This window comes from Maniola hyperantus, chromosome 16, assembly GCF_902806685.2.
Source record: "Maniola hyperantus chromosome 16, iAphHyp1.2, whole genome shotgun sequence".
NCBI lineage: Eukaryota > Metazoa > Arthropoda > Insecta > Lepidoptera > Nymphalidae > Maniola > Maniola hyperantus.
In genome coordinates this window covers 3,717,608-3,743,509 of record NC_048551.1, presented here as the reverse complement: position 1 = coordinate 3,743,509, position 25,902 = coordinate 3,717,608, and the positions used below count along the sequence as shown (strand labels likewise).

At 36.6% G+C, this 25,902-nt stretch overlaps 1 protein-coding gene across 7 annotated transcripts in view; it reads left to right on the top strand.

Annotated features, from left to right (window-relative positions):
- The window catches only part of LOC117989666 (serine/threonine-protein kinase minibrain-like), a 229,402-nt gene that overhangs the window by 26,794 nt on the left and 176,706 nt on the right, over window positions 1–25,902 (top strand). For 4 of the 7 annotated variants that reach the window (XR_011237702.1, XM_069504009.1, XM_034977058.2 and 1 more), the window contains exons 2-3: window positions 7,743–7,921; window positions 11,140–11,241. Coding sequence is in view for 6 of the 7 variants with exons in the window: in XM_069504009.1 (XP_069360110.1) it covers window positions 7,743–7,921; window positions 11,140–11,241 (281 nt within the window). In the remaining variant the exon portion in view is untranslated. The remainder of the gene's footprint in view (window positions 1–7,742; window positions 7,922–11,139; window positions 11,242–25,902) is intronic. The other 3 variants (XM_034977056.2, XM_069504011.1, XM_034977057.2) reach the window with 1 other exon arrangement.

Below are 25,902 nucleotides of genomic sequence, written 5' to 3'. Positions count from 1 at the left end.
CTAGCTTGATGAGAGAAAAAAATTCGCGCAAAAAAACTTGTGCTTTACGTAGTGATAGAGATAGAGCAATAGAGGTCAATATGCTGCGTAAGATTTTAGAATTTCGCTATATTATTTGCTAATCGCTGCCAAGTGACAATGTGATTCGTGAATGCTACGAACTCGATCTGGATCGGCGATATTTGGATCAAACCATAGTCTTAATAAACAGATATGAGATAGACCTGTTATACCTATTTTTTACCGTGCATTACCTATACTCAATATATTATGTCAGTGTACTCAGTATGAGTAATTCATGCTCTATGACTTATGAGCCATTTGCTGTACAGGTGCATTTGAGCATTAGGTATACGTGTGTGAGTGTAAGTAATGCATGGTAAAAAAGTAGGTTTAACAGGTCTATATGTTTATTACGACTTATGGTTCGATACAAATATCGCCGATCAAGAGTGTAGTTCGTTGTCTGTAATATATGTATATTTACTTAATTTTTGTTTAGTTTAGTTACAAAATATTTGTATCTAAGGTATCTAAAGCATAACGTTAACAGTGAATTGCAGTAGATTATATGATAAAAACATCCAGAACCGCACTGAAGAACGTCACGTAACGGCCGCGGAGCGTAACGAGTTTCTACAACTACGCAGTAGCTGGATCACATGCGATAACATGCGGATAAGTGCACATGCGCAGATCATAGCCGGAAAACTTCGGCATATTTACGACGCAAGGATGCACCCGCGGCAGAGAGTGAGGGTAACTCTCGGTTTGATCCTGAATTGACGATATTATGTCAAATATCAGGTTATGAGTGACGTGAAATCAAAGAAAAATAGGCGATTCATAGGCTACCTAGCGTCAAATGTAGGAACATTTGATGCCTACTAGGCTACTAATGACGTCGAAGCGTCGAAGTTTCGTTGCAAGTTCCTTAACTGTCGTAAGCTGAACTGTCGTGTAAATAAAAATCATGTTTTTTTTTAAATTATTCTATTTAATAATGAATTCTAGCCCCATAAACTACCGCTATATAAAAATCACTTCGTTTTATTACTACAGTCCAAGACCCTTTTGCGCAGTTGCTAAGGTAACATTCAATAACATGCTGAACTGAAGTGATAACTGACGAGTTACACGTGCCACGAGCAAGTTGGATGTAAAGTTCATTGTTCGTCCGAATGGACATTTCACTACATTGTAATTGATCGTATTTTTTATCTACATTGTTGACTAAGTAAAATGCATCTTTGATTATGTCATAGTTCACGGCAGTTATTTATTTATTTTACATCTAATTGGAACGGCAGTGCCACTTACACTAACTAGATGATCAATGATAAATATAAAATACTAGCGACCCGCCCCGGCTTCGCACGGGTAGCTTATTACAATTTTCGTAAGGATCTAATAATAAAAAAAAATATAGCCTATGTCACTCAGGAATCAGGCCCTCAGGCCCATCCGTTCAACCGATTTGGCCTAAAACTTCTAAGAGGAGATTCGTACTCAATAGTAAGCTGGCAATGGGTTAAGATGTTGTTATTGTAGTGTCATTAAAATTTTAAGTGACTTCATTAATTATTCTTATATTTTTATATTTATTTTACTAAAACTATTATTAATGACTTAGATGTATATTGTTATTGATCACATTTAATACACATATATTTATTATGTCGGTTAGTTATATATTCGTTAGTATATATATAACATCATTAAGAAAAGTGCGTCTCTGAAACAACGCAGTTACCGAGATCAGATGCAATAACACAACGATAATAATTGCACGTGCGACGCGAGATTCTGATAAGAGAAAGGTCCCTTTGCACTGCGACTTTACACTAGATAAGATCAGATGTAGTTCTACTATAAGTTTCTAAATTCCCTTTTTGTATGAAAAATATATCTAGATATATATTTGTACCCGTAATCATCGTCATTATCAACCGTTAGACGTCCTCTGCTGGACATAGGTCTATTGTAGGGACTTCCACACGCCACGGTCTTGCGCCTAAATCTAGCGGATCTTCATCATCACGATCAACCCATCGCTGGCCCACTACTGAGCACAGGTCTTGTCTCAGGATGAGAAGGGTTTAGGCCATAGTCCACCACGCTGGCCATGTGCGGATTGGCGGACTTCACACACCCTTGAGAATATTATGCAGAACTTTCAGGCAACTTTCTTCACGATGTTTTCTTTCACCGTTAAAGCAAGTGATATTTAATTACTTAAAACGCACAATTTTATTTCCGAAAAGTTAGAGGTGATCGGAATCGAACCCCCGACCTCCCGAATAGGTGGCGAACCTCTTAACCACTATCATAGCTCATTATAATATTATATTATACGCATTCTGTTATTTTATTGGTGATATTTACCTGCAATGAAATAAAGCCTAAATAGCTCATCTGATCAAACATCGAAAGGTCGTTGCGTAGGTTTCAACCCTTCCACTATTTTCCATTCAACGTCGTAATACAAGCTCATTGTTCAGGGAATAAAGGAAAAAGAGGCAAAAATAAAGCTATTTCTTAAAAAAAATATTAAACATGTACTTTATACTTTGTGTTAATTATGTATTTAAGTAATAATTAAAATATTCGTGGAAACTTTCTGAAAAAAGTGATTTTTATTGTCTTACATGCTTGCTTCGATGCCAAAACTATACAATCTTTGATACTAATGGAGAATTGTTCCTGTTCTCTCTTCATACAAAGTCTATTAGAAAGTCGGGCTACCTGTATAAAACTGCATTACACACAGACGCACACGTTATCTTCTATTAGCATTATGTTTTAGCGTTTAAACTATCGTGAATGATTTCCATTATATATATATAATATCTGGGACGGCTTTACTCCCGTGTTTAGTCGACGTTAGCGCGACTAGTTTCGAACCCTTCCGGGGTCCTTTTTCACATGTAGTCCCGTTGTCCCCGTTAGCCGTATCCCCGTTAACAGGGACATCGGGATTTGAATAACAAGGGAGTCAGTTCGCGCACGCGTCGCGATTGTGACAGCGAGCTGCGCGTGCCGCTGCCCGTAGAGCCCGTTGTGAGGGTGGCTGAGGTAGTCGGGCTAACGTCGAGTAACACGTGAATAAAGCCGGGACAGATATTACATTATGTTATTGAATGAGTGTAAGATCGCATAAATATGAGTCACTTATCATCTCTGGTAATTCAGTAATTAACATTTAAATAAGATAAGTGGACAATTGTGAGTCATAAATAACAACAAAATAAGCCGAGTGCCCTCGGAGCGCACCCCGTACAAACTACGTTCGATTCTTATTTGAATATAAAGCAGTCAAACTCAGTGTTTTCATTTGAGCCCTATTTATTATCTTTGAAATCATACATTTTTATAGTGGACAAACCATAGACATATTTAAAAAACCGGCCAAGTGCGAGTCAGGCTCGCGCAATGAGGGTTCCGTACTACAGTCGTATTTTTTCGACATTTTGCAGGATAATTCAAAAACTATGTATGATACATAAAAATAAATAAAAATCTGTTTTAGATTGCACAGGTGAAGATCTTTCATATGATACCCTGTAAGTTTCTTGACAGACCGACAGACAGACAACAAAGTGATCCTATAAGGGTTCCGTTTTTCCTTTTGAGGTAAGGAACCCTAAAAGCGTTTAAAAAATTGAGTGGGATGCATTGACTTATTACATATATTACTTCGTATGGATAGGGCTATTGAACAAACAAAATGGCACCGACTCAGTGGTGCTTTAGCACCATTTCAACTTCAGTGACGTCTGGATTTCAAACGGGTCGTTCATTACCAATAGTATCTAAGAGGTGGCGCTGATTTATTTGGTTTCAAAACCGTGAAAATTTTTGTTCGCTTGACCGTATCTTGTCATTTATATCGATGGTGGGATAGATTGATTTTATTCAAATAAGCAACAAACTTCGTTTATATATATATATGAAGCGCGCTCGAAGTACACTCCTTGTGACCTATAAATACAAAGTGCGAATCAATTATACTATCAAAACATTGTCTCCTTTTGTTAATGAAAGGTAGAAATAATCAACAAATTAACTCTCAATTAAAAGATAAGCAGGTAAACAAAGTAACGCCAAGTTACGAGACGTTGAACAAACTTTTCTGTCGCCTTGAAATAAACGAGCGAGTCGAACCCCTGGCCCGGTCTGGTGTTTTATTATAAAACGTCACGTTGTACCAGACGTTACATAAATAAGACTGATTTAACTTGTCTGCGACCTCCGTTGCCGTCGCAAACGCACGCACCTCTCTTACTCTGTTAGGACACCGACGTATTTCGCACGAGGTAGCGAAACTTTGACACCTTTATGTCAAACGGATAAAGGCGTTAATAGTTTAGCTGCCGCATAAGAATGCGTCGATGTGCTAAAGGCGTTTACGCCTTATGTCCGAAACGCAACGGATATCAGAAACTGCACGGCAACATTGAACGCGTGTACGAACGTGTGTAACACAAATACTTTATAAAGCATGTCACACAAAGAGTGCAGATTTTACGTGCGCATTGCAGACTACAGTGTGTACCTACAGTGTGTACCTACCAGTTGGACACATCGCATTCGCGCCGCGTTGCCTTTGCGGTTTTTGTGTATTTATTTCAAGCTTTCACTTCAGTTTACCGCTATTTCTAGATGAAAACATCAATAAAAAATTGTAAAAACACAGTAGATAGATATATTATATTTTTTTGAAAACAATCGCACGTAGGTATATATCGGAAACCCTATAGCCATGAGAATGAGCAGCTATAAGTAGGTTTGCCATCAGTTAAGAATGTCATCAGAATTCAGCAGCTCGATTACGGTAGAATGACAACTACAATGTCACGATCGCAATCACCTCTGATTGGTCGACACTTGCTCACCATTGGCTAACGTGCTACGAAAACCATATTTCGACATTGATGCAGTCCTTAAATGATTGATGCAGCCCGTTCGTAATAGAGCAGCTGAATCACAAGCAGCGGTGTACAGGTCATAAAAGCATTACTTAACCTAGTTGAAATAACATTTTGGTCATTTTTTATAGTGAATGACCCTGACAAAAACCTATTTTTTAAAATGAATGTCCCTGACGAATTACCAAACTGTTTGTAACAAAATTAAACTAACAAAAGTAATCACAAAAATTTTCGCCGTATTAACAACTATTTCAATTAAGTACTTAATTATTACCAAAAGTTTAGTATTTAAATAAGAGTTAATTTTGCAATTCCAACAATTCGCAAGGAAACTATTTGTAATTCTTTGAGTCCTTGGATTTACAAATATTTTATTACTTACTTAATAGGTAGGTTAATTTGATTTTGTTAGCGCACCACTCAAGCCGGTAAAAACTACCTAAACTTATGCCTACTTTTGGCTTCGAACTCTTTGCACGACATCACAAGGCTCTATGTATTCAAACCAAAAACGATGAAAGGCTTAATTTCTGGAAAAAAAAATGAAAAAAATAACCAAACGAAATCAAAAGCTCTTTGGTATACTTATAAAGTTTTAAGTACCTTATTAAATTTCATTGAACATTCTTCTTACCTTTATTACTTGTCTCTTATGTTTTCCTGATGTTTTCAACATTTTTCCGCCTCGAGACTCCACAACAATCCCGATGGGAACCCACCGTGAGACGTACTTACTACTTTAGTGACTTGTTCCCGCTTGTAGAACGAGCGACATGCGATCAACTTTGCTAAGATTGATATGAACTCACAAAGTGGAAACTGACAAGTCCGAAGCTATGTTTATAAACACTTACGTTAAAAGTTGTTCGGATTATTCGGTAACACAATGTTTGGAATACAAAATGATTGTACATTATTTTAATGTTTTATTTAGAGCGTGTAAGGCTAAAGGCGGAAACAAATTATAACACGCGGCTGACGTATGCGGGTATCTGGATCATACATAGTACATACGCGTCCCATAGTTTGTTTTACGCTTTAGGATTGGGTCTGTTTAGTGCGCCCAAAACAAGTAGTCCGATCTGAACACGAGGCGTTATTGTTGACAACAGATATCAGCCGGGATATGGCGGACAAACCGCCATGTTGCAACTTCACATCGAACTATTTGTTTTGCTATCACTGTAACAGTAACTGTTCTCTAGTTTGTCATCTTTACAAAAGGATTTACACCACACATCTCTTCCGTGCATAATTCTGGACGTCTGTAAATAACTCTTGTCTAAAAAGTATTTATTAATATTCGCATAATAAATTGCATTGAAACGTGTCTGCGTAAAGATCCCATCAGTGATCATACAACTGAATAATTACGTTTCAAACACGAAAACGATACTGTACGAATATGAATAAATATACTGTCAGAATAAAAATAGTTTAATTACTGAAACAATCGCTTCTCAGAATGCGAGGAATTTATTCGTGGAAATAAAAACGATTCACATAAAAAAATGATTCACACCGCAATGTTTAGAAGCGGGGAAGAGTGGGCGGGCAAGGTGAATGAGTCGTTTATGGAAATTTGAACTATGCCACCGGGTTGATTGACATGAGCTACTCTAAAGTCTAAACATCGCATCGATCTCCTAACTGTATTGATGCTATTTTGTATTCTGTTAATTTGGGCGAGGCGGTTTAACTAGATGGGCGAAATGGAATTTAAACGTTCGATACATTTTACAAATTCGTGGGAATTGTGTGGTTTATGAAAGAGACGACACACCAATGCCTCCGGCGGTCAACCTTTTCTAGCTTTGGTAGTTTAAACCTACTTTAGCTTTTGCCCATTAAATGACAAATTATTATCTAAGTATATTTTTTACAAATAAACAATATTTTGCTTTGATTTGTTTCATTAATTACTTACCTACCAAGGGTAAACTATTAACGGTGGTATAAGGATCTTCTTAAATCTTTTGAGTTTAAGTTTAACCTGCAAAATTAACATCCAGGGCAAAAATTATATGGTTCTGTTCCTTTCGACTTGCAAAAATTGACACTACAAAATTTTAATTTAGAAATTTAAAAAATAGCCTAATAATGTTTTTGACTAAATGACATAGTCTGGGCTGCAGTGACACATGTCACAATGACAAGTATTAATAATAGTAAAAAAACCGGCCAAGTGCGAGTCAGGCTCGCGCAATGAGGGTTCCGTACTACAGTCGTAATTTTTCGACATTTTGCACGATAATTCAAAAACTATGATGCATAAAAAAAATAAAAATCTGTTTTAGAATGTACAGGTGAAGACCTTTCATATGATAACATATGAATTCAATAGGTAAAGATTCCATTCAGTATGTCTGTAGGTATGGTTAAAAAGTAAACAGTAGGTAAACGTTCTACTGTAAAATTAATAAATATGTTAAAAAAACTAAATTAACTACTAGGTATAATATAATGTTACAATTTTTTATTTTTTTTAACGTTTATACTTAATTACTATTTTCTTATATTCTACACATTCTAAGTTCTAACACACTCTTATTTCTTATTTTCCCCCAAATGTCAGCTATAAGATCTACCTACCTGCCAAATTTCATGATTCTAGGTCAACGGGAAGTACCCTGTAGGTTTCTTGACAGACAGACAGACAAACAACAAAGTGATCCTATAAGGGTTTCGTTTTTCCTTTTGAGGTACGGAACCCTAAAAACCTGCAAAAGACTGTAAAGTGCGGAAAAAAACCCACGACATAAGAAGGGCTTTAAAGTTTATTATCTTAATATTGTTTTATTTTTGTTGCAGTGGGCGTGGTCGGCGGCGGCATGCCGGAAGCCGCCGGTGGCGAGAGGCGCCACGTTCCTCTCTATGGCAGGCTGGTTGCGGAGGAGCAGCTGGCCTCCATGAGCGCGCCCTCGGACATTCAGGTGAGCGCCCCCGCGCGCAACCCAAGAGCTTTCTGCTGCTACCCTAGCCGCGCACAGGTAAATGATGCACGAGGCAGTTTGGGGTTCCCCTAACCCGGTTGTACGATAACTACCTACTGTTTGCGGTTAGGGATGCTAACTAGGGCGGTGGCGTGGGTTCCCATTAACCAAAAAATACTTATAACTAGGCCATAATGCTACGAACTTATAAGGATCGTGCTCAATATTTGACTTTGCCCTATTAATTGACTGATATTACAGATTAATTTATTTTAGACATAAATTGTATTTTTATAGACGGAGAAATAAACTAAGTAAAATGATGAACTTATAAATTTAGGAAAATAAATAGCATATTTTACTAGTTAAAATACTTCACTATATTAGATTACTTCAGTATAGAAAAAGTGCTTCAGGTATTATTAGGACAAGAAATATGACTTCCCTGTTTAACTAACGCCTTGCGAATGTCCTTGCGTGTAAATTTTTTTCATTAGGTATGCCTATTGTACCAATAGAAGATGATGACTAACTAATTAATTATAGTTTACCTCTGTTAACTAGTTTAATATGTGTAAAAAATTAACATGATGTGTGCAGTGCAGTTCACACGCGTTATGACTGAAATCTTCAAGAAACTAAATATCGAGATAATAAGACGAGATCAGGAGTAGGATAATTGTAGGGTTTATTGTAATATTGGTACCAAGTTTAAAAATTATTTTACATTTTATTCTACATAATTAATATGTATAGATACACACTCCAAGTTTTCAATTTCAACAAATTACAAGAGAAGCTTATAGTGGCTAAAGTATGAAATAATAGGAAACACTGTATGTATGTTTTTCTCTTCTAAGTTTTCACTAAGGTGTGGAAAGCCCTTCCGGCGTCCGTGTTTCCTACCACGTATAACCTAAATACCTTCGAAGCAAGAGTGAATAGGAATTTTCTAGGCAAGCGCGCCCCAACCTAGACCTCATCACTGCTTTTTAGGTATGATTGTAGTCAAGCCCAAGCCTATCGCGCTATAAAAAAAACTTCAAAAAGAAATAATGCTTTTAAACTTATTTTGTTTAACGTAACGCCCACTTACTTAAACCCTTAAAATACGTACAGCAAGATCGTCCTCATTGTTTTATTAAAAGCACCATTAACAACGCTGTCGGGGCAGACATTACGCGAGGTAAATAAATTATTTATCCTTCAAACTAAGTGCCACTAATTATCTACAAGTTCTCTTTCACCAGAGGTTTGCTTGAAGTTGTTTGAGGGTTAAGTAGGGATACCACGCTGCGAAACTTAGCGATCTTCTACCAAGTATTTCTTTTTAATCGTAAATGATTCAGGTTTATCCACTTTATCCATGATAGTAGATCAAATTATCCAATTATCCATCAAGTGCTAATTTCACCAGGGGTTTGCTTGTAGTTATTTGAGAGTTAAGTAGGGATACAACGCTTTAAAACTTAGCGATTTTCTAACAAGTAAGTACTTGCTTGCTTCTTTTTAATTGTACATGCTCATTGTTCAGGCATATCCGCTTTATCCGTGGTAGGTAGTTAGTGGTTTTTAGCTAAGTGCCTCTTTTAGCTGACGAAAAGTATTCATTTTCTTTAAGATACCACACTTTTCTCAAAATCTGTTTAATCATTAGCAAGTACCTCGCAGTTTAAGAATTATGATCTCGAACATAATAATCTTCTTCTTTATGACAAACATATACTTATAAAGAAAACGATTATTATGTATTATTTGCTAGTTATCTCTTAGGTTACTCTGCGAATCATTGTAAACCATTTACTGTAACGAATAAATAATAATCATTCGTTTCTTTTTGTAGCTATTAGTCTTCATTTTTTTTTGTCTTACCAATAAAGAGGAAAATCTTAAGAGCTAATTGTGGGTTTTAGGATTTGATAGAGCAAAATGAATTTAATAGATATAATTATACAAACTGTCTCGTGTAGGTAGGTACGCTTTCTTTAGGAACACTTTTAGAGTTTCGTCTTGCTTATTCCTATAATTGAGAATGAAATCCCAATAAATTTCACGCATTTAATTTATATTTACTACTTATTATAAAAATATTTTTTTACTTATAGTAATTATTATGTTTCAATTCGTATGCTAAATTTGTTGGACATGAAGCTTATGTAAATTGACTTGATTTCTTTCTGTTTACGTTTTATTAATGATACATTTGGCGTCAAACAAATTAGTGTACCTACTATGTAATAATTTGGTAACTGACTCTTTAAATTTCAAACCTTAACAGTTAACGTCATTAACTCGTCTTCAACGTAACATCAACTTTTTTGTGATAACACAATTCAGTTCAATTTATATCGATAAACATTGTCTAATAATAATAGAACGATTTAGTAACTGTCAATTACCGAATTATAGTTGTTTTAGCACTTAGTATAGTTGTTTGATAAATTCAATGCACCTATTCGATTTTATAGCGCGACTTCGTCCGCGTGGATTTAGCTTTTTGAATATCCTGTGGGAACTCTTCAATTTTCCGGGATAAAAAGTAGCCTATGTCCTTCCCCGGGATACAAACTATCTCTGTACCAAATTTCGTTAAAATCGGTTCAACGGTTGAGCCGTGAAAAGCTAGCAGACAGACACACACACACACAGACACACTTTCGCATTTATTATATTAGTATGGATTAACGATTACAATACTATATCGTTTTGAGTGAAGTTTAGTCAGTTATTTTGCATGCGTGATAAAATTATTAAAATAATAATTATTATTACTTAGACAAAACTGCCTTGGACCTAGACTGCTAGCTTTTATTTGTCTGCTACAATTGCTAAATGTTTTAAAATACTATGTATAGGTATACCGCTCGACTGAAACGGTTCATGAGGTAGGCTGCGGGTTTCGGGAGGGTGACAGTGACGTGAAGAACCTTCATTTTTACGACAACTGTCACCTTCCCGCAACCCGCGCCATACCTCACGAGCCGTCTCAGTGAAACGGTATACCTGTGAGTAGAGCCTGAAAACTCAAACAACGCGCCACGGAAACTATACGGCAAAAAGTCACATTCAACGCCCGCGTAAGTGTATGAGATTTGTAGACAAGTAACTATACGAAGTACACAAACAGCAGCGCGTGACTTTGTCTCTCGTATTTAACAAAAGTTAACTTTCTTGTATTTAAATATTTCTAGCCGCATTGGACACGTTTCCGTCGCACGTTCTGTTTGTTTCAACCTTAACTATTAATAACTTACTAGTTTTTGTTGGTTGTCCAGGCCATGCAAGCTCGAATACCACACCATTTTCGGGATCCCTCAACAGCGCCGTTAAGAAAACTCAGTGTGGACCTCATCAAAACCTACAAACACATAAACGAGGTAAGTGTTTTAAGTAATTAAAGTATAGGAATATTACTTACTCCTAATTATTATCTTTCTTTGAATTAACGTTATACCACCAGTTGGTGTCCGCTTCTAGGACAATATTCACATTACGATTACATCACTAGGATATTTCCCATAACAATAATAACTTTACCAGGGTCAGACACCTCGATTTACGGCAGCGACGTCTGCCGGTAGTAGGTAGCGTATAAGATTTGTAAAAACAAAGAACACAAACGTATCGCACTGCAGATTGCGGCGCCAGGAACACAACTTGTAGGTATATTCACTCTGCAGCATAAACTCTACATTCCTTTTATTACAACTTGTAGTACTCGTTTTGGAACCGCTGCCGGCGCGCGTCTTATATGACTAGGGCTTTAATTTTTAACATCTTACTGCCGTACTCAGAGTCGTTTAATCGTTACTTAAGTTTAGTTAAAACGAGACAGAGCTGTATGTATATCTCTCGCATAAATCTGTCTCGTTTTAACTCAATCTTAAGTAAGGATTAGCGACTCTTGAGTACGGCTGTAAGTAAAATATTTATCAGTCATAGAAATTGCAGCGTTTCGAGAACGGTTACAAAATTAAAGTTGTCTTGATATGTATTACCAAATTATTCAATTCATCGGAAAGATTTGGTTATTAAGTTGCTAACAACATAGCTACATTGTCATTGAATAAGAATGCATTTCTAGTTGATGTGTACGTGAGATAAACACACAATTATTTTACATTAGAGAATGTCCGCGACTTCGTCCGTGGATTTAGTTTTTAAAATTCCCGTGGGAACTCTTTGTTCGGGATGCAAGCTATCTCTGTACCAAATTTCGTCAAAATCGGTTGAACGGTTAAGCCGTGAAAAGCTAGCAGAGAGACAGACAAACAGACACACTTTCGCATTTATAATATTAGTATGGATTACCCATTATCTTACTTACTATGCAATTTTACAGAACGTGCACAATAATTTTTATAAATAGGTTGTTATGAATAAACACGCTCATGGTCGTTGTAATGAAAAACACGTTCCGATTATGGCATTTTACTAATTAATGGTCTATTATTACTTCGTTCATTGTTTATGGTTCAAAAGCCATAGTTTATCTCAGCTATTGTGTTGGATTATCAGTATTTGATTAGATTTCAGTCGATTACAGTAGCGAACTTGTAACTACATAAGTCAAAGTACAACACGTGCCTTTTTGAAACTTATGAATATTGCTCACTAGTTGATGCCAGCGAATTCGTCCGCGTGGATCTATGGTTTAAAAAAAATCCTGTAGGAACTCCTTGATTCTCCGGGATTAAAAGAATGCCTATGTTACTCTCCAGGTCACTATAAACACCGTTTTCTGGTGTGGGTTCCCTTTCCAGCACCTTTGGACCTCAATGTCCATCCGTCTGCTAGCTATATGTGTCCCACACATTACCACAGCGTTGTGACTCGTTGGTATTCTCGTTACTCTAGTTCTTCTAAACTCTTTATTTCTTATTTAACTGCGTAGTGAAACTCCCAGCATTGCTCACTACATCGCTTGCTGACTCTTAGTCTGAGCTTTCTTAGTCTGAACGCACATCCGCTGGGTTCAGGCGGTACAAGACGCTGCGGCTCGCTTGATGTCGTCTGTCCGCCTGGTGGAGGGTTTTCGGGACGAGGTCGCCATTCGAACACCTTGGGACCTTGGGACTTGGGTTATTTTTAGTTACGGATATTTAGCAAACACTGTTTTCTCACAATGAATAAGACAGGACAAAGAGCTTACACGTTTCCTTTCACCATTAGGCAATAATAGAAATGTATCTCTCTACATGAAACATTTTGAATACGGATGGGCATAATCGCAAATTTATCGATCATTCCGTATAGCGTCCGATTAGTCTATTAATCTGGAATCAACTGGTTCCGGCTATTCACTTACATAACTCAATGATATAACAACGGCCCATTAGAGTATTTATCTAATTGTATTGTCACACATGCTAAATGTTAGAATACATCCAAATTGACGGGTAACTAGGCGCCTGTAAGTTGTAAGTTGTACTTTAGTTAGTTATACTAAGTAGATTACGAATAGATACGTCTTATGCTTCGAATAAGCTATTGCGGGCTAGTTAAACTATTTTTTGGGGTTTTCTGTTTCCTACGGTTGTTTGGTTCTATCACCACTCTTTTTCTACACAAGAACTACGTAAAATGTCTTAAGGCCAGTTGCATATAAAGTAAGATTATCATTAGTGTTTCTGAATACCAACAAGTAAAGTGGGTTGCACGTGTCAGAATTCGTATTTTGTACTTCCTAGCCGGGCGAAAAACATATTACGCGTTACTTCGAGAAATTTTCTGCGATTTTTTAATCTACCTTTCCTTTTCTGACTAATAAGGAAAAACAGATATACCTATATCTATTATGTACCTACTTACTACTTACTTAATCTAATAATAAGAAAAAGTCCTGAATCATTGACTGATTCATCAACGCCCAGCCCAAATCCTTAGACATAGAAAACTGAAATTTTGAGGTTACGTTTATAATTATTTAGACAAGGAATAAAGCCGGATTTTTGGGAATTCCGACGAGATAGAGAACATAGAGGATAATATTTTCACCGAGCGAAGCCGCATACAATCGCTAGTGAATTGATAAATTACTTTAAAAAATCTTAAAATTCTCGAAATTATAAACAAAATACGGGGTAAAATGATGCATTGGCTATAAGTTTTCAGTGTCAAGTCGAAATAATAATGAGTTACACAAGGAGTTGATACAGCGGCAGCGGGCGGGTGTTTACGACTTTTCTGCACGTGTTGGTTTGACCTTTGGATCACGTGGGCGTGAGTTTTCGCTGCAACGTAGGACGCCACTAAACTGCTGCGTCACAGAGTTTTCCACGAGCCGAATCACGAATACTGCATCTGAAAGTTAATTATACGGTTCCGTAGTTGAGGGGTTTATTCGTAGGGCGCTCCAAACAAACGTAGTTTTGGCTTTGGTTGACATTTTGAATACTAACCAATCAAACTCAATGAAATTTTGTAGATACGTTATAACCTGATGCGAAAGTGTGTCTGTCTGTCTGCTAGCTTTCCCGGCTCAACAGTTTAACCGATTTTGATGAAATTTGGTACAGAGTTAGCTTACATCCCGGGAAGGACATAGGCTACTTTTATCCCGGAAAATTCCCGAAGAGTTCCCGCGGGATTCCTATAGGCCCATTCGTTTAACCTATTTAAATATGAAATTCGGTACAGACGTAGCTTGCATACCGGAAATTGACATAGGCAACTTTTTATCCCGGAAAATCAAAGAGTTCCCACAGGATTTTTAAAATTCCTTTATCCACGCGGACGAAGTCGTGGGCATCCTCTAGTATATAATATTTTTGTTTAAATGAATAGTTTATATTTCTTTTTAATACAACATTAAAAAAGTTTTAATTAAAATGGTTTTTTTTTACTTTTAACCATAGACGAATAGGTATAACAGCAACAAACAGAATAATACAAACATAAAGAAAAAAATAAGTATACAAAAGGCGGCCTTTATCGCTTATTATTAATTAATTCCAGTAGTATCTTCTAGGCAACTTTGATTAGTCATGCAAATAAGAAAACTTCTTACTTCAGAATTATTATTATTAGAAATAAACTTATTTTTGCGGCAGAATTGGGTATTTGACTACATCAAAAATAAATAAATTCTTAGTGATTATTAAATTGTGAGTCTTACAAAATACGTAAAATCAACGTCCTTTGTTAGTTTTAAGTGTAATAACCATTTTAAATTAACGATTAAACTAAAAAAGTACGTCATTATGATGTGACGTCACATTTCAGTATTTCATAGAATATTGCATACTAAGTGCGCGTTTTGACGTTTGATAAAAAGTTACTGATTTGACTAGTTGTCAAATACCGTATTGCTTAAGTGTTTGCGTAAGCAGCCACCAGAGTTACATGATCCTAAAAATTATTATCTTATAGTAGCTTCTTGAACTGTGTTTTCTTAAAATTGTCCTTAACGTTATATGGACGTATGTATCTGTTTTAGTTGTATCTACCTAATTGCTTGACTATTATAGGTATCTTCTACATTTCTTTTCACGATATCCAAATCGAACCATCATTTTTTTAAATGGTTGGTCGAAATATCGATAATTCAAAATAATCGTAGGTATTATTTTTATTTTTATTGAGATACAAGGTTCTGGCAATCTAACCTGGTGGTAAGTGATGACGCAGTCAAAGATGGGAGCGGGCTAACCTTGAAGGGGGATGGCAGTTTTTATTGAACCCATGCCCCTTTAGTTTCTACGCGGCATCGTACCAGAACGCTAATGGTAGTACGTACGCGTTATTTACAATGTAATATGACGTTAAACCACGAAATAAGTCTAAAATGATTATAGTAAGTATATTAATACCTGTAGCCCATTCATTTTTATGCGAGATGAGTCGGTAGGCATTCTTTCTAACGATATGCATCGCTTTCCCGGTATATATGGGTTTTATGAAGTGTCCATTTCAGCAAAGGCTCATAAAGCTCTAACACGTGTCTGGATGACCTTTAGGTATACACGTGGGCGTTTCATTGCAGCGTGGGACGCGACTGATAGCGTCGCTGCGTCACGGTTTTCCCGCTAGGATCTAATATAAAAGTTTGCATTAACTGTTAATCTCGTACTGTGTTCAGTGGGTAGTCAATAAGTATAACGTCATTTATCATACGTACATATGACGTATTATCGATTACGTCTTCTTAACGATGCGATGAAATTAAATGAAATGAAATAATATATGCTTTGTTGTACACCATTATAAAATAGAAAGACGTATAAAACTTAAAAGTAAAACAATAAATTTGACAAAAATAGAAGTAGATACCTACAATTGGCGGCCTTATCGCTTTGAAGCGATCTCTACCAGGCAACTAAAAAAAATTATTAGCCGAGAAATGTGATATTTATATGATTTGAGCTATATTATTGTAAAAAATCTTTAATGCTTTGGTATTCTCTGAAACGAATTAAAGTGTCAATTTGTTTTTCGTTTAAAATTCAGCCAGTAGCCTAAATCGTGAAGGAAAGCAATGTGAATAAACCTGCGTGTCTGAGAAGTCTCAATAATGTTCTCAAAGGTTGATGTCTGCCAATCCAATATGGGCCAGTGCAGCGTGGCGCACTATGACCTAGACCCTCTACATTCTGAGAGGAGCCCCGTACTCAGTAGTGGGCCGGCGATGGGTTTATCATAGTGACGGTGATGATGAAACTGTATCATGCGTAATTTGAGTTTGATAACTTAGTTTTTGAACAACTTTTTTGTACTTGAAGTAGGTATGGACTTGTCCGATAGCAACTGGACGTGGTCAACTTCGTGGCAAATTTAGGTCTGCAATAGAAAACAAAAACAGTCCCAGTTTATATTTAAAACTCGGAGCTTGGCAGTGGGCGTTTTCACGAAAGCGTAGGACGACCGAAGAAGTAGCTGTATCGTTTATCAAAGTCATGTTCTATTTTAAAACTTCAGGGGTTTTAGGAAACCAGACAGAAGCTTAAAGTGCGTGAAAAATTAATAATTTTAATCATCACCTTAACATCCTTCGATTCAATTCAACTCTTCTATTGGGCTACATCCACAGCAGACGTTGGTATTTACAATGTCTCACTCTCCTTTCCTCATTAATCAATTGTTGTGTGAAATGAAAAGTTCATCTTGTTCCATTTTCTTCCTTGACTTGAAGGCTTTTGCAAAGAACCTTTCCCTCGAAAACACTCACAACTAATTAAAATACCTAGTCTTCGAAATACAATAGCATTGAAATCAGAATATGTACTGACTCATAAATACTTCAGTGGATATCTAATGCATGTCTCACCACCATGCACGAAGATTAAGATTTCTGCCCTTTGCTAATGTCAGGGCTGTCCAAAAGTTCACGATTAGTATGCTCCATTGATGCTAGACGGCTGCAGGGCTCCTTTTTTATTTGACTCCTGTAAATAAGAAAAACAGTCTGCGGTTTGTTAGACGGAATTTGACCCTGTCTGGCATTGTGCGCCCGTCTTGGAGGTTAATACACCTAATCACAGCCAAAAGGGCGTCTGCACTTCAAATTCAGGTGTAGTAGTAAAATAAAAGCATTTTTACGACTCTACTTCAACTAATAGACATGTAAGCACCAACATTAAACATATTAATAGTGGCATATAAATATTGTACATCAACTTTTAGAATGAGATTTCGTGTACCTATGTGACGTTTTGTCGGTCTGAACGACTGAGACAGTGCTCTACAAAACCGCTATCTCTTTCTAAAGGTCGATGTACATTATTTTCTGCCGCGTAATTACTGTACAATGTTGGTACTAGTCTACTTTATGTGCTGCTTTACTTAATCCTAATGATGTCTCGGTTCTATTTTGTATGAAACTTTATGGATTATGGATTATATTCTTTACTAGATGATGCGCTCAACATCGACCCCGTGGATTTAGAGTTTTAAATATCATGTGGGAACTTTTTGATTTTCAGGGAGAATACGTGTTTCCAGAATGGAAGCTATCTCTGAACAAAATTTCGTCAAATCAGTTAAGCGGATGGGCTGTGGAAAAGTAGTAGACACACTTTCGAATTAGTATTGATATGGATGTAAAAAATTCAAATGCATTACCTAGGATTTAACTCAACCGAGTTTATGTTTACACCACAATCGTAATAAACCTTGTAAGTATATTTTTTGTAAACAAATGAATAAAATAAAAATAATATCAATATTTAAACATAGCTAACTACGTAATAGTAAATTGGAAAATATAGGATCTAAATCCTTTTTTTTGCTTTCCGAATTATTCATATTACACCATTTATAATGTGAACTGGTTGGTTAGACTTACACGTAATTTATACTTTACACTTTAAAGTAACAAAAAAGGACACATAGCAAAAAGTTACTGAAATAATAAGCCGCCGTTACCTAAATCCACATAGGCGTTAGCCACTTTAGATGTAGAAATACAATTGAGTATTTTCATACAATTTGAATTAATTTCGTTTGTAACTGTTAATGTCTGTTGTTTTGTTTTGAATAGCAATTTGTCGGATGTTAATAGCAATTACGATTTGAACTTCACAAAATTAATCCTCAGCGAGACAGGGGTCAAACTGAAATACGTCTAGTTGTGAATTGTAGTTACCATAAATAATTATTGTTTAATCACTTTAATGTACTAAGAATTTACAAGGAAGAAGCCTAATCTATATCTGTCTGCTGGCTTTTCACGACCACCACCAAATTTCATCGAACTCGGTTAAACTGTTGTTTTAACCGATTTTGATGAAATTTGGTACAGAGTTAGCTTACATCCCGGGAAGGCCATAGGCTTTTTATCCCGGAAAATCAAAGAGTTCCCACGGGATTTTTAAAAAACGACGAAGTCGCGGGCATCATCTAGTTTATTATAATCGGCTGAACCAGATAAATCTGTATTTACATGCGACAATTAAATTGCACCGCCCACCTTCCCGTTACATATACGAGTACATGCAGGACAGACAAGCAACCAAAACGCACCACCATGTAGAAATGTCGTGAAGATGCCGTGTGGAAACCGATCAGCGGTAGGTATGGGTTTAATGATCCCGTTCCCATTCAGCCCGCTTCCATCTTACAATACATTATCACTTACCATCAGGTGAGATCGCAGTCAAAGGCGAACTTGTATCAGAATATATAAGAAACCATCACCATCACGCTTGCGTGCCTGGCCTGCCCATTGCTTAGTTAGCTGTTTATGGCACGCTCTGACATTATCAAACTATTGCAGTCTTGTAGTTTATGTACAGACAGTATCATTATAACTTATCAAACTATTCCAGTCTTGTAGTTTATGTACAGACAGTATCATTATAACTTATCAAACTATTCCAGTCTTGTAGTTTATGTACAGACAGTATCATTATAAATTATCAAACTATTCCAGTCCTGTAGTACAGACAGTATCGTAATAACTTATCAAACTATTCCAGTCTTGTAGCTGCGGGCCTCCCCCCCAACTTTGCCTGAGTAGCATTATAATGCTACCATTAGGTATATCTTCATATCGATCGATTGAAATAAATATCTTCTAGGTCCAGTGATTTGAGCTATACATTGATATGTCAGTCAGTCAGTGTCTCCTTTTATTATAGAGCAGATGAAAACAAGACGCTTCGAACATGCACTATTCCTGTACAACAGTCGGGCAATTAATCTTACAGTTTGGGACACGTGGAGTCTCCCCTTCGAAAGCGCGCCATTTATTTTTACACATTGTATTAATAGTCAATATTCTATTTATATTTGGAAACGTGGTCGTTGCCCTATTTGGATGTGTTTACATGACGCCACAACAGTTTCGTACCTACCTCACAAGTACAATACAAAATGTATCGGAGTTACGCGTGGGGAATGTTTTTGTTTTGATTTGTATTCAAATTGCTCTTGATCATGTGTCTATACTCTATTATGTCACTCGTGACATAAGTAGAGTAATGGATGAGTTAATCGACTGACTACAGCTAAAGTTTGCTGATTCAAGCCCTAGGTTTAAGAATTGTACATATTAGTAGATATACATATTGTGAAAAACGTATGTGAAATTTGAACCATAATATGTTTTGCTTTTATCGTTTGTAAAAATTAAAAAAAATATTAATATGTATATTCTTTATTGCACCACAAAACAAAAATGTCAGGTTGCAAGAGATCTTAATATGTCGTTGTATGTTAATTTTATCTCTTGACTGTCATTTTTTGATGACAATTGTATGCATGTAAGATAATAAGTACCTAAGGTCTCCAACCTGGAACGTGTATTTTCGACGGATCCACGAGTTGAAAGATGGTTTTGTAATGTCAAGCACAGAACGAAAACAAATTGTCGAACACGAGCATTGAAGATTACCACAGCTAATAAATAAAATAGCTATTTATTTTCCGACTTTTATTTACGTTTGAAGTCTTTGACTTGTCATTATATTGTTAAGTCGGCAAATAGCATCCAATTTTAGCTGTCAGAAACATTTTTGCTAGTGTTTTTTGTTAGTATATTCGTAACTGAATTGCGTAATGTTATTGTTGGTCAATAAGTGCTTGTCTAGAAAGAGTTAATTTATTTACTTGTAGCCAGATGCCAGATTGTTGCGAATAACGCTTTGTATAGTACGCGACAGGTCGAGATAGCAATCGGGGTGGGGACGTCCACACACGTCCATAGCGCGGGTGACGTACGGGCACGTACGGGTATGCGGGCGTCCCCCCGCCTCATACTCCGATTGACATCTCAATCTGTCGCGTAAATAGATTTGATTAATTTATTTGCTTGATATTACATTACAGTAGTTGTTCCAAGTTAGATTGATTTGTTCATTCTGATTTATTTTTGGGCATGATTACTCTGTAGTTAGAAGTTAATAAAAATTAAAGATCGATTCAAGAAAATAGTCACTACAACTTAGGTATTTAACACTTAAACAGTAGAGTAAACAAAGGTACTAATTCGGTTGTACACAGTTTTTAAACTAATGGTTGTGTTACAGTTGCATTATCCTTTTTCGCTAGGAACGTTGTGAAAGAGGTAGCAATACAGTTAGTCCTATCATTTTAGTTTGTTTAGAGATGGTTTCTCTTTGCATCGCATTCCTCTTTGCTGAAAATCGTGATGCCTTTCCATTAATCACATAATGGTAAAAGGATTTTAGAATTATAATGCGGTGGGTTCCCAGATTCTTCCGCATATAGTAACTAAGAGATTTATCCGGAGGATGTTACTTCAATTCCAGTCAAGAAGGTGCTGCTGTATCTGGCGGCCACAGGATTTGATAAGGAAGTGTGAAGTGGAGGCAAACACAATAGATCGGAGACGGTCGCAGTGATTCAGGGATAGTAAGGACCTGTATAGCCCCAAAGAAGAAAGAAGGAAGAAGAAGAAGAAGTAAGAGATATCGACTCTTAAGTTTTTACAGTTATCATCAGATGTTAGTCATAATAAACGGCTTAACATGCATGCTATCCAAGGCACGGAGCAAACGAAAACGCTAAATTTGGACCTTCAAAGTTAGTTACCAAATACCCATCCAGTTAGACACTGGGGTCAACGTTGCTTAGCAATCGCTATCGATTGGTATCCGTTGTCGCAATTAGGCCACACTTCCCTCATTTAGCGATTGTATCTGAATAACCATCAATATAGAGTTTAATATTAACCGCTTCGTAGAGTTAATCCTCGTCTAGGATATAGATAGGCATATATGCTTTGAGTTATTCGCCCCAACTGCCCTTTAGAGTTTGAAATTCCCATTAAACTGTTGTGTGGGTTGAGTGTTATTGTCTGGCCTCGGTAATATTACCTCCATGTAGGAGGAACAATCCGTTTTCAATCCATTCGACTCGAGAGATATTATATTCCCGATTGTGATTCTTAATCACTAAGCAGAAATATTCTTGGGTTGTCTTTTGTTGAACAACTTGCCAGATTGCTTGTATGTTGATTCGTCTGTACTCTGTATCATAATAAGTAAACAATTTTAGTATAATTATGGACGAGTTGCTTAGTGGGTAGTGGGTACCTCTACCGTACTTCGCCTCTCATTTATTACACCTAACTCATTATTGAGTTACCAATCAAACTTACCAACTCTAAAAAAAAATTAAAAAAAAATTTCATCATTATCATCCAATAGACGTCCACTGCTAGAGATAAGTCTCTTGTAGGGACTTCCGTACGCCAGGGTCTTGCGCCGCAGGAATTCAGCGGCTGCCTGCGACTCATTTTAAGTCTGTCCACCTAGTAGGAAGTCTTAAAACGCCAGGCGCTTTCCGGCGCGATATCGCCATACTAGCACGTTATTAGGATCCCACTATCCAGTTTTTCAAATTACATAATATTATGTGCAAAGTAACAATCCTGCCTATTCCGTAATTATTTTTAGAAGATGAATAAGGAAACTTTTTATTTGATCACCAACGATCCTTAAAACTAATTACCTACATTAATCTATCCTTATCAATAAGAATAATTAAATATTACAATAAATAGGTATATTATAATAAGTATTGAAAGTGTATTAAGTTTTAGGTTTGAATTAAACACTCCTTAACACTAATGAAAGATTTTTACGTTATTTTTTTTAATCTAAGAAATTCCAATATATCGAATCAAATAGCCGGTTATTTTAAACATTTCGTGAATTAATAAGCGAGATAAGAACGAATTCCAAGTAATATCGGGTTTTTTGTCTGTTTTCCTCCTTCGTTTCCTCATCCGCCGCGCCACCGTCTCCCAATAAAACATTGGGAACTCCCTTCTTTTACAAACATGTATTATATATCGCTCATCCAATAAAACAAATATCCAACATCATTGGAATAAACGAAAAACCGTGAAATGGCTTTACCTATACATTCTAAAACTGATATTTTAAATTTATTTTTATGCATAATAGTTTTGATTTATCGTGCAAAATGTCGACAAAAAATACCGTTCCTACCGCACCCTTATCTCAGAAGTTTACCAATCGAAAAGTCTGACTCGCACTTGGCCGGTTTAAAAAAATACTTACTAGAATTACTTAACATAAACAAACCTACGATTTGATCTGCAAACCCAAGCTATAGTGATTTACCTCCATCCCTCATTAGATGGAGCGCGCGGCCTTTGTCCGGCGGGGAGGTCAACAACCTTCCGACTTTCCCATTTTCTCCTTTTCAGTACTAAGGCTTTTATTACGTTGCCTCTGCTCCCTTTCTATCTGCAGATAGGTAATCCTCTATTAATATTACACTGCGGTTTTGCCGACCAAGTTGTTGGTATCGTATGATCCCTATTACGTCACATAGGACATTCCGATGACGGACAATGGATATGCAAACGCAACGGTGAAACGCAACTCCCAATGTTGTCATATTTATTTATTATTATTAGCGTTTATAACAATGTTACAACTATAAGTCTATTATAAATACTATCTGTCCCGGCTTACTCACTTATAATGGAAATCACTCACGGTAGTTTAAACGCTATAAGTCTATTTTTTAATCCCGGAGACCAAAATGACGTTTCGTGTGTTGCCTGTTTTTTACGGCTCTTTATTAGTGATGTGGTGCAATCGATAGGTACTTACCGATAATATATATATATATATAGAGGTTTTCTTGTGAGATTTGTAAAATGAGACAACAAAACGTGTTGAAAATAATTCCAGTTCAAATGAAATAAGTATGGGCTGATTCGCAATTTATAAGTTCTACAAACTATTGAAAAATTCCTTAGGAATTATTTTTATATTTTTTATTACTAATTTATTCTTTAATTTTAGACTTATTTACCAGCTTACTTTACTTATTTATTTAGATACCAGCTTAGGTATCATTATTTTAAAGTTTGACATTTCTACCTGTCATTTTGGTCTTTGGGATTAAAAAATAGACTACATATAATTATATCCTGATTCATCTGGTACACTAGTAGTGCTTTTTAGGACAGGCCCTTGAGTTTTAGAATTTAGACATTAGAATTTTACGCTAATATTGCTCTCAAGAAAATAACTATCCCGGGCAAGTTGAGAGAAGAATCGAAATACGTCATACTATTTACGAAAAGTTTCTTTTTACGTAGTTATAATCTTTATTTATGCCTTACATAAATGCTTCTACGTAAATGTAACGGTTTAATGACTTCACATGACGACATTTTCACTATTTGATTGTGTGTTTCTAAGAAACCGAAATAAATTTTTTATAGTCGGTAAAATGTGAATGATTTTAATAGTCTTTTAACCCACACTTTCAAATACTTACTGTCGCAGCCGAAGCAGCAAGAGTCAGGAGGCTTTATTAAATTGTATTTACCGTGTCTGTAATTTTTGATTGACCTGTATTTGAATAAAATTTGTTTTATGGTCGTTAATAATTCTTAGTATTTCTACAAATATGACGTTTGAAGTACCTAGCAGTAGTTATAAACAATCGTACTATCATAAAATCAATGTTTCCTTATAGCGTATTGTTTGTTACTACGGGAACAACTTTCGCCGTTTAACCGATTAAACTATAGCTATCGAGAGCAAATAAATACTACATATTGAGCGCATTGGGTGGCATGAAGCAAAGCCGCTGGCTGAATGCAATAGACGACAATGACTAACGCCACTGGCGAATTTCGCAAGCGGCCGGTTATTGCGATTCCGAGTCAAGGAATCAATATTTATAGATCGGTTACTGACTCGTGATTGACTGACCCCGTTCTACAGATATCGAAGAAGATTTATCTCGTGTGTCGGACAAGTTATTTCATTATTTACTGGGCAACGTGGACCGGTGATATTGTAGCGCGCTCGATTGTGTTTGGCCATTGGAATTTATTGTCCCAATAAATGACACATTTTTTACGACATTTTTACTAGGCGATCATCTTAAGAAAGTCAAAGCTTTCCCATCCGCGTACAAAATGAATTAACTAGATTTTGCCCTCGACTTTGTCCATGTCAATTTAAGTTTTACGAATTCCGTGAGAACTCTTCGATTTTGTGGGATAAAATGTAGTCTCCAGAATGCAAGCTATCTCTGTACTAAATAGGTGATGTTCATCCATCTGAATTTAGATTTTTTTAAACCCCATGGGAACTCTTTAATTTTCCGTATCAAGTAGTCGTTGTTATTTATTAAGATAAGTAATTTATTCTGTATACTAGCCAATGCTCGTGACTTCGTCCGCGTGGACTACACAAATTTCAAACCTCCCTGGCGCAGTGGTGAGCGCTGTGGTCTTATTAGTGGGAGGTCCTGGGTTCGATTCCTGGCAGGGGTTTGGAATTTTATAATTTCTAAATTTCTGGTCTGGTCTGGTGGGAGGCTTCGGCCGTGGCTAGTTACCACCCTACCGGCAAAGCCGTACCGCCAAGCGATTTAGCGTTCCGGTACGATGCCGTGTAGAAACCAAAGGGGTATGGGTTTAATAAAAACTGCCATACCCCTTCCAGGTTAGCCCGCTATCATCTTAGACTGCATCATCACTTACCATCAGGTGAGATTGCAGTCCAGGGCTAACTTGTATCTGAATAAAAAAATAAAAAAACCCCCTATTTCACCCCCTTAGGGGTTGAATTTTCAAAAATCCTTTCTTGTCTGCATGCCAAATTTCGTTGTGCGTTGACAGATCAGTCAGTCAGTCAGTCACCTTTTCCTTTTATATATTTAAAAAAGATTGAACGAGAGTTAAGAAATTGCATTTTGAAAAAATCGTATTACGCTTAAAAATTCCGACGCGTGGATATTCTCACTGCCACTTTTTACATCGTGTGTGTAAAAATCTGCGATCTCCCACAAGCGGGCGTTCCCACAAAACAGTAAAGTTATCAGATGTTAGGTAACAGAATTTCCCAGCGATGCGCTAGACGGTACACAGTACACGCTGCATTGTTATTACGCTTTCGCCGCATCTATGTCGTGCGATGCGAGCATCAGCTGTTCGTTTGTATGTGAAAAGTAATTGCCGCATCTCGAGACATGATTGGAAAAGAAAACACAGCTAGCTTAGCTCTTGCCGGCTCGCGACATTGTGAAATCGACGAATGCGCCACTACTGGATATAAGATATTATCGGAGCAGCTGCA